This window comes from Phoca vitulina, unplaced genomic scaffold (assembly GCF_004348235.1).
Source record: "Phoca vitulina isolate PV1807 unplaced genomic scaffold, GSC_HSeal_1.0 scaffold16, whole genome shotgun sequence".
Taxonomy (NCBI): Eukaryota; Metazoa; Chordata; class Mammalia; order Carnivora; family Phocidae; genus Phoca; species Phoca vitulina.
This window is the reverse complement of record NW_022589719.1, coordinates 25,165,116-25,175,769: the sequence shown is the minus strand read 5'-3', so window position 1 is coordinate 25,175,769 and position 10,654 is coordinate 25,165,116. Positions and strand designations below refer to the sequence as shown.

Sequence of the window (10,654 nt, the reverse complement as noted above, 5' to 3'; positions counted from 1 at the left end):
GAAAGGCAATGGGCCATCAGTAGCCATAGCTGCTGACTCCTAACTGAGGTCAGAATCAAGGATAGGTCAGTCCCAGAAGAAGTCTCCTTAAGGATCTAGTTTAACACCCACAGATCACTTAGGATTAAACTGAATACATGAAAGGAATGCAGCATATTAAAATCATCCAGTTAAGAAGTAATAGAGCCAGATGATGTCTTGCTCTATTTTACAAACAGCCCAGTGTTTTAAGGGATATCTACTGATACACTGATGTTATTATCTATGCTTTAAAAATAGGAAATGAATCTTGTCTTGTATAGGAGTCATCCCTTCTTCACTTTCTATAGAAATACTTGAAAATAAGGGAAATAATACTTTCAAGTGATTGAAGAACACAGATTATAGGTTTTGAATCATGTACTATGTAGATTTTGTATTTCTAAAAGTAAATTAAATAATAGGCCTTTCCACATCTTTTTTTCCCCATCTTTTTAACAAGGTGCATTGGGGGCATTCACATGATTATACTTTTTAAAAGAATAGTGTAGTTTGTCTGAAATATCTGAGTATTTGCTAAAACAAACTAATCTGCATTTTTAAAAGCCTTGTTTATTTTCCTGATAATCCCTAATCATTCTATGGATTTTCCATTTTGGGTCTGAAAGCATACTCTTAATAAAATTGCCCTTGCACCATACTTTTCAAATGTGATTTAATCTGTTCCCTGACAAAAAGTCCCCTGCAGATTAGATCTAGCAGAATTTTAGAGTGCCATTAAGGGATAAAATCGAGGAAAACTTAAGTTAATTGATCACCTCATGCAGCAAGTTAATCGTGAAGTAAAATTAGACTGTAATTAAAACTTTAACTTGCAGTTCCTTTCCCTAAATCACAAGAATAGAATTTTTGGGAGAAGTTATACTAGAGCACTAAATTCTTTTAAGTTGTTGGGAATGATTTTAAAAGCCTAATATGTAATTGTCAATTGAGTGAGATGGCTTATTTGACCACTATCAATATTCCTTCTTCATTTTATGGAATAAAGGATACCAAAATATCAATTTGTGACAATTGATATTAACTCTCATACACTGGATAGATTTATATCTTTTTCTTTTCAAAACCCTACTTTAGGAACTTTATGTACATAAATTTAAATGGTAACTGCACTGAAAGGCAAAAGGCGAAGGGACATGTTATAGTTTTGAAAATCAATTGTAAATATATTGGTGCTGAAGTTATGAATAATTAACACAAAATGTTTTAAATACTAAGGTTCAGTGTTCTGTGTAGCCAAAGCAGAGAATTGATGGTATAATTTAGTGGGAAGTTGAACGCTTATTTCTCAAAAATTCTTCCTTAGTCTATTGATGACATTTGAAAGTCTACCAAAAGAAAGGAATTTCTCTGTCCTGGGGTTTGACAGATGTTACCAAAGTGACATTAATAGAACTGGTTGTACATTACTTTGTTGCAGTGAGAGCGAAGTAAATTCAATGGGAATGAAGGAGGAAAGAGATGTTAAGACTGGCAATGTCTAAGTGAAAGGAGCACACACTTTCAGGATGGGTGGTTAGGAAAAAGTGAACAATTTACGTACATCAATTAAATAGAAGCCAATTTATGCAAGCAAGTAGGGCATTACAGGGAAACTCTAAAATCCAAGCTCTACCTATTACCATTATCCTCAAATGCCTTGATGAATGTCAAAGGCATTTGTTTTGAAAAATAGAGATATTCATACTTCTCTTGTTATCCATTTATTGACTATGAAATATAATGCATCCTTCATTTGTAAATTAAATATATTTACAAATTAAGCACAAGAGAAATATAACTGATTATACCCATGTATAAATACTTCACAGTTCTAAATACATTGGTTGGTTTTTCTATTTATTCTCTTTCCACATGGGACATAGGGCAGGAAATTTCTCACATATAACATTATCCACCTATTATATGACATAAATTTGCATTTTTGTGTTTTTTCTCTCAATGTTTCATTTGTGTGTCTATTTTCTCAGTAATAAAGAATGAGAACAGCAAGGATATTTTTCTTTCTCTAAAAATACCATTTTTGTAATTCTATTGCGGCATATTATCCAGTGATGTTTTATAATACGTGTTAAGAATGATTACATAAATATACTGTATTTTACAATGTTAATATTCATCTCGGGCACCTAAGATGTTTATCACTAATTAATATTTTCAAGAAAGGGACAAAAAGACCTGCAGAAAAGCCTTCATTGATAAAATTTAGATTTCTATTTTCTTCAACCTTTGAACGCTTTCCATTATAATCTGCCCCTTACCAACGAAAGATAACGTCTCTTCATATTTAAATATATGTCATAAGAATTCATAATTTATCTAATTTCAGGTAGCTACAAACTGCTCTGGATCATGCAAAATAGGAATAACATCACAGAATTTATTCTTTTAGGACTTTCTCAGAAAAAGGAAATAGAGATCTTCTGCTTTTTACTGTTCTTACTTTGTTACATTGTAATTTTGATTGGAAACCTGCTTGTCATGATTTCTATCACCTGCAGTCAACTTATTAACCACCCAATGTATTTCTTCCTGAGCTTCCTATCCCTGGCAGACCTTTGCTACACCACCACTGTGACCCCCAAGTTAATCATTGACTTGCTGGAAGAAAAGAAGGTCATTTCCTACAATGGCTGCATGACACAGCTCTTTACCATGCACTTCTTTGGGGGGATTGAGGTCTTCATCCTCACTGGGATGGCCTATGACCGCTACGTGGCCATCTGCAAGCCCCTGCACTACACCCTCATCATGAGCAGGTGGAAGTGCAATGCCATGATTGCAGCTTCCTGTTTTGGTGGATTCCTACATTCCTTTGGTCAGTTTCTCCTCGCCATTGTTTTACCCTACTGTGGCCCCAATGAAATAGATCACTTCTTCTGTGATGTGTATCCTTTGCTGAAGCTGGCCTGCACAGATACAAGCAGAATCGGTCTCCTAGTCGTTGCCAATTCAGGACTGATGGGTCTGGTGACTTTTGTGGTCTTGCTGGTATCATATGCTGTGATCCTATGTACTGTCAGGTCCTACTCTGCAGAGAATCGTCACAAAGCGCTTTCCACATGCAGTTCCCACATCACTGTGGTGGTTCTCTTTTTTGCTCCTTTACTCTTTATTTATATTCGACCAGCAACGACATTACCAGAAGACAAAGTGTTTGCTCTTTTCTATACTGTCATCGCCCCCATGCTCAACCCTCTCATATACACACTAAGAAATATGGAGATGAAGAATGCCATAAGGAAATTTTGGTGTCATGTCATGGGAAGTTAAGGACATAAATTGAAACGCATCCCTGATTTTCACCACAGAGTGTGTTGAATACATGACTTCTCTACTCTGAAACCTTTAAAATGCATAATGCTTGTCTCTGTGTCTTGTATGTAGGCTGCGTGTGTAGCCCCAAATATGAGCAAAAGATTAGGATTCCCCAGATTTCTCTCTGCTGTGTTTTCTTTTGTAGTTTTCTTATTTATATAACCTCTGCCCCGTTGATCCTTTGTCTGTACAACTAACTTAGATATTTATCAGCAGACTACCCAAGGCAGTGTGCTACACAGATTAACCCTGCAAACCTACATAGCTCATTTTTAGGCGTGGCTACATTCAATGAAGCCAATTCTAGCCACCGAACAATGCTAAAAAAATAATTCTGAACTTTCACTTGCATCTATTAAAGAATATCCTAACATACCTAATTCAAGTGCCACAACATATTTCTCAAAAAATTCTCCTTCTATTCTGATCATTTTGTAGCCAGTGGTATTCTGGAGCATCTCTCATGCTGAACACCAGCACTTCATCCCAAGCCGCATATTAAAACCTTCTCTTCTGCTTTAAGGCACATGCTCTCCTAGCTCTCTTCATATATAAACTAACTGCACCTCTCTGGCTAATTCTAGCACCTTTCTGTGCAGATGTGAGGTATAAGGATGGAAAAAGTTGGGGACCACTCACATATTAATGTCACATTTCTGTTCCTGGTGAACTTACATTTTTCTCAGAATGGGCAAGTGGAAAATATCACTTAAACTCAGTGGTATGCTTTTTTAGCACTGTAAACATTAAAGACAGGTTTTGTTTTGTTTTGGTTTGGTTTTGGTTTTAATGGTAATTGAAGTTATACTTGGCCTACCAACTTCAGGTATAACATCAGGTTGAGAGGTCTTCTGTTTGATGTTTGGGGTTGAATCTGAGAATTTTGAGCACCCAAATGCCCTGAAATCCCTCCACAAACAGAATCCACTTCCTCCGTCTTTCTAGAAGAGAACAGATTCTCATGGCCTGGGGATGATATAATAACTTCACCTGAGTTATTTCCTTGCAAAATGATGCTTATTTTCTTAAAGTCTGATGGGCTCAAGAAATTTTGATAAAAGTCCTGCGAAATCATCTCCTTTCTCTCAGTCAACACCTGTAGCTTTATGGGGAGTTGGCCAAAGAGGAAATATATGATTGTATCTGTTTATATTTAGTTCTATTTGGCACCAACTGAAATGGAATATTGTAACATTAAAGCCCCAAATACGAAAGTCCTAAAAAAGATAGGGGTTAAGGAAAATCTTCTTAGTTAACAAATTCTTAACCAGTGCATTTGGTTGTCTACTTTGTACAGACCAAGAGATAACTAGAGGCATAGATCTATTCCAATTCATGGCAATTGCTAAAGGTTTCACTTGTATTTAGGGATTTAGAAAGTATGGGTAGAAGGTGTGACTATATGGGTAGAACTCATGGACAAAATGTAAGTCATACAAATGCTCACTACATGGTGTACATTGCAGAGGAAATTCTCAATGGTGGTAGACAAGATGACATGTTTCGTGGATCTCAACCATCCTCTTTTCCCAGCTACCCACATTCTAACTCATTGGTCTAGGTCTAAAGCAGCCATGAGTGGGGCGCCTAGGTCTAAAGCAGCCATGAGTGGGTGGCTCAGTCAGTTAAGCATCTGACTCTTGGTTTCAGCTCAGGTCATGATCTCAGGGTTGTGAGATCAAGCCTGACATTGGGCTCCACTCCCAGCATGGGGTCTGCTTGAGACTCTCTCTCCCTTTCACTCTGCCCCTCCCTCTGCTCTCTCTAATATAAATGAATAAATAAGTAATTCTTAAAAATATTTAAAAAAATAAAGTGGTCAAGGTGGTTTAGGAAGCATCCTTATGAAGGCTATTGCTAGGGCTGAACAATATGATATTTACCTCATGGAGGTTCATCTGGCTTCTGTGACTACTGAGTACTGAATGTTTGTAGTTATTATGATTGTGTAAGATAACCTCAAATTTAGTGTGTAAACAACCAATTTATTATGCACTTGGACTCTGTGGATCAGGAATTTAGACATAGTGAGAATGGCTTGTCTATGCTCCATGATGTTTGAGGTCTCAGCTGAGAAAACTCAAAGACTGGGAGTGTTCACTAGCTAGCAGCTGAAATCATCTGGGGTCACCTTGACTTACATGTCTGGCAGTTGCCACTGGTTGTGGGCCCAGACATCAGATGAACTGTTGGCCATAAAATTCTATATCTAGCCTCTACATATGGTATCTCCATATGGATTAGTTAGGAAATATTGCTGTGGCCATGTTTGGAAGCTACTTTCTGTCACACCAACATTGAATGCCCAACATGTACACTCCTCAGGGTGACTACTCAGTCCTGTGGTGGCAAGTTGATTACACTGAAAACTTTCTATCATGTAGGAAACAGAATTTGTCTTCACAGAAATAGACACTTATTCCAGATATAGATTTATCTTTCCTGCTTATAATATTTGTACCAGCTGCACAATGCATTGACTTATGGAATGTCTTATTCACCATCATGTTATTTCACTTAGGATTGATTCTGATCAAGTAATGTAGTTCAGAGTAAAAGAAGTATGGTAGTGGACATACACATAGGAATTCATTGATCTTACCACATACTCTGTTATAGACTGAATTGACTTCCTGAAAATTCATATATTGAATACCTAAATCCAAGTAATTCAGAAGGTGACTATTTAGAGATAGGGCCTTTAAAGAGGAATTGAGTTAAAATGAGGCCTTTAAGGTGGGCCCTAATCCAATGTGATGGGCATCCTCATAAGAGAAAATTTGGACACACAGAAAAAATACCAGGAATGTGTGTGCACAGAGAGAAGACCATGTAAGGACACACAGAGAAGGCAGCCATCTATTAAGCCAAGGAGACAGACCTTTGAAGAAACTAAACCTACAAGTACTTTGACCTTGGACTGTCAGACTCCAGAACTGACAGAAAATATATTTTTATTGTTTAAGTCACCCTGTCTATAGTATTTTGTTATGGTAGCCCTAGCGAATTTATTTCTACCCCATTTCTCTTAAGTAACTGATTAGATACAATGAAGAAATGGCTTACTGAATAAAGTGCCAATTGAGAAACAGCACCCTGAAAAGCTCAAGTTATATCTTCAAGGATGTGTTGACCAACAGATGATTATAATTCTCCCATACCCATGATAAACAGTTATAGAATCCTATGGAATCGAAGGATGTATATGCAAGTATATTTATTATACTAAAATCCTTTATAGAATTTTTGCTTCCTGTGCCAGCATTTTTCAGCTCAGTTGGCTTATAGGTTTTAGTTACAGATGTTATGCTTTCATGAGGGAACACAATTATTTTATTGAACTGGAAATTGAAGTTGTCATCTGGACATCTTTTGGACTCCTCATGCCTCTACTAAACCAAAAGACAAAAAGGGGCTGGAGCAATTGATATTGATGATGAGATCAGATCTGTTTGTTTGACACAATGGGGCATGGATGATCAATATCTGGAACCCAGGCCATCTCTTAAAATTTCTATAACTAATTGTAAAATTTAATTAAAAAAACAAACAAGAAAAATGGCAGGACCATTAAAGATTCAGAATTTCAAGAACGAAGCTTTGGTTCACATTAGTAGATAATGAACCCCAATAATAAAGGTTAACCTGAAATCAAAGGGAAGAGTGAGTAGGCAGTGCAAGAAAGAAAGGTATAAATGTTAACTAAAATCTCATGGCCAATTATAGAAACAAGGACACTTGTAGCAATGTATTGAGTAATTTTGCAGTCTGTTCTTAATGTTACAGATTTATAAGGAAAGATGATAACCTGAACTAGAAGAGAAACTAACATTAAAATTAACTTTGTTCAGAATGTTGAGGATGTTATGTTTCCTTTCTGGAAGGGAGACAGTGAGACTAGGTTCAAATATCATACAAAAGAGTGTTTATCAATGTTGAATAGCTCATGTGCCTATTACCCTCAGCTCAAAAACCTACCTTTATATGCTCTCCTCTGAGATGCTGGGAGCAAAATCTACCTATATTTCTTATCTACCAGATGGTTTCCTATTGTTTCTGTCAATAGGAGTGCACACTCTAGTGATAGTGGAAGTCAAGAGGAAGCGGGAAAAGATTTCCTTATATGTTCAAGATAAAGTATCAAATTAAGGAGGACTTAGGACTGTAATGTGAGGAGAATAGAGGAAGAATGAACTGAAAAAATAAATGAAAATTGTCCAATCATCAAAAATATTGTAATAACTTTGTATGGTGACAGATGGTAATTAAACTTGTTGTGGGGCTCATTTCAAAATGTATCAAAATATTGAATCATTGTGATGTACACCTGAAATGAACAGGATATTGTATGTCAATAATACTTCAATAAAAAAGAAAACATTTTTTAAAAAATAATAAAATCATCCAGTCAGGAGGGGTCAGAGGAAATGCTAAAGATTCTAATCTCCAACCTGTGGTTGGCTTTTGCAATCACTATACACTCTTTGTATATCATTTATTATTAATTCTAGGGCTCAGGATAGAACCCTAAAGTGAAATTCCAGAATGCTTTTAATACAAGTTACTTCCCTTCCAAACACAAATGATGACACCACATTTTCCTCATGGCATTCTTCATCTCCATGTTTCTCAGCGTGTAGATCAGAGGGTTGAACATGGGGGCAATGATGGTGTAGAAAAGAGCAAACACTTTGTCTTCTGGGAAAGTTGTGGCTGGCCGAATGTAAATGAAGAGAACAGGCACAAAGAACAGAAGCACAACTGTGTCCATCAACAGATGAATGGATAAAGAAGATGTGGTATATATATACAATGGAATATTATGCAGCCATCAAAAGGAATAAGATCTTGCCATTTGCAACGACGTGGATGGAACTGGAGGGTATTATGCTGAGCGAAATAAGTCAAACAGAGAAAGACATGTATCATATGACCTCACTGATATGAGGAATTCTTAATCTCAGGAAACAAACTGAGGGTTGCTGGAGTGGGGGGTGGGGTGGGAGGGATGGGGTGACTGGGTGATGGACACTGGGGAGGGTATGTGTTCTGGTAAGCGCTGTGAATTGTGCAGGACTGTTGAATCTCAGATCTGTACCTCTGAAACAAATAATGCAATATATGTTAAGAAAGAAAAAAAGAAGAAGAATGTAGCAGGAGGGGAAGAATGAAGGGGGGGAAATCGGAGGGGGAGAAGAACCATGAGAGACGATGGACTCTGAAAAACAAACTGAGGGTTCTAGAGGGGAGGGGGTTGGGAGGATGGGTTAGCCTGGTGATGGGTATTGAGGAGGGCACGTTCTGCATGGAGCACTGGGTGTTATGCACAAACAATGAATCATGGAACACTATATCTAAAACTAATGATGTAATGTATGGGGATTAACATAACAATAAAAAAAATTTAAAAAAAAAAAAAAAAAAGCACAACTGTGACGTGGGAAGTGCAGGTGGAAAGAGCTTTGGTGCGGCTCTCTGCAGGGTAAGCCCTGATGGTGTATAATATCAGGAAATAGGACACCATCAAAATCACAAAAGTCACCAGAGCAATCAGGCCTGAATTAACAACTACGAAGAGACCAATTCTGTATGTGTCAGTGCAGGCCAGCTTCAGTAAAGGATACACGTCACAGAAGTAGTGATCTATCTCATTGGGGCCACAGAAGGGTAGGAAGATGGTGAGGAGGAACTGACTGGCAGAGTGAATAAATGCCCCAGTACAGCAAGCTGTGATGATTGAGTTACACCTCTGGCTGCTCATGATGACGGTGTAGTGCAGGGGCTTGCAGATGGCCATGTAGCGGTCGTAGGCCATCCCTGTGAGGACGAAGATCTCCACGCCTCCAAGAAAGTGCAGGATAAAAAGCTGTGTCATGCAGTTACTATAGGAAATGGTCTTTCTTTCTGCCAGTAAATCTGCCATCAGTTTAGGTGTCACTGTTGATGTGTAGCAAAGGTCAGAGAGTGAGAGGCAATTAAGGAAGAAATACGTGGGTTGGTTCACTAGTGGACTGCACATGATAGAAATCATTATGAGCAAGTTTCCCACCCAAATTGCAATGTAGCAAAATAAAAATAATACAAAGCAGAGGATTTCAATGTTCTTGTTTTGAGACAGTCCCAAGAGAATAAACACAGTGACATTATTCCTATTTTCCATGATCCAGTGCAGTAGAAATGCATAACAGTCCGCTGAAAAGACAAGGCATAAGTCAGTGTCAGATGTTTACATGGATCATATGGATGATGGCACTGATATCATGAAGCTATATTGAGTGGATATGATCCTAGCATTTTAGAAATTTAATAATTTAATAATTTTTTAAATTATTTTTTTCTGATTAGTCTCCTGATGATTTCCATAAGTCAGTTTTTCAAGACATTATGTTCGATCTTGACATTATGTTTTATGAATGAATTCAATCAGTAAATTAAAAAAAATATTTAAAAATTATTATTAGTTGCCAAAAAATTTTCAATTCTAGAGGAATATACAACCAAGTCCTTGGAAAGGACATTTCTCTGGGTCCTTACAAACTCTAATTTGTTAAAGATGCAAGTATAAGTCATCAAAGTTGCCGTTAAATGATATAGCAGCAAATGCCAAGCTTGACAGTGGTCACTAGTGGAATATATGCTTCCCCAAAATAGTTTCAGAATGAGGAATACTAAAGATTTATATGAAACATATATATTTACAAAGTGGAAGATAAAAAAATCTCTGCAGTACGCCCCTGAGTTTGAATAATTGGTTTGAATAATTTTTTGATTGCTTGTTTATCTTTTACTTAGTGATTTGGGACAGTAAAATGATAACGTTTTATATCAGAAGTTTATTTTTATAGGCACGTCAATACAAGTCATATACTTAAATGAACCACAGAATAAAGCGATAGTTAAAACTAAAAAGAAGAACAGAAGGCAATTTTACCTTTGTGGTTTTGCTCTTGACTCAGTGTATCATAATTTGCAAGTCAGTTTCTTTTTTTTTTTTAATTTTTTTATTGTTATGTTAATCCCCATACATTACATCATTAGTTTTAGATATAGTGTTCCATGATTCATTGTTTGTGCACAACACCCAGTGCTCCATGCAGAACGTGCCCTCCTCAATACCCATCACCAGGCTAACCCATCTCCCCATCCCCCTCCCCTCTAGAACCCTCAGTTTGTTTTTCAGAGTCCATCATCTCTCATGGTTCTTCTCCCCCTCCGATTTCCCCCCCTTCATTCTTCCCCTCCTGCTACATTCTTCTTCTTCTTTTTTTCTTTCTTAACATATATTGCATTATTTGTT

At 37.0% G+C, this 10,654-nt stretch overlaps 2 protein-coding genes across 2 annotated transcripts; one reads left to right on the top strand and one right to left on the bottom strand.

The window, feature by feature from the left end:
• Positions 1–2,391: 2,391 nt before the first annotated feature.
• On the top strand, positions 2,392–3,312 carry LOC116638639 (olfactory receptor 4P4-like). Its single transcript, XM_032414745.1, has one exon. The coding sequence runs from the start codon at positions 2,392–2,394 to the stop codon at positions 3,310–3,312; it is 921 nt and encodes a 306-aa protein (XP_032270636.1).
• A 4,606-nt stretch (positions 3,313–7,918) lies between these two features.
• Positions 7,919–9,517, bottom strand: LOC116638637 (olfactory receptor 4P4-like). The gene is made up of 2 exons (XM_032414744.1): positions 8,777–9,517; positions 7,919–8,107 (listed from the first exon to the last, which is right to left on the bottom strand). The coding sequence occupies exons 1-2, from the start codon at positions 9,515–9,517 to the stop codon at positions 7,919–7,921; spliced, it is 930 nt and encodes a 309-aa protein (XP_032270635.1).
• Positions 9,518–10,654: the final 1,137 nt, after the last annotated feature.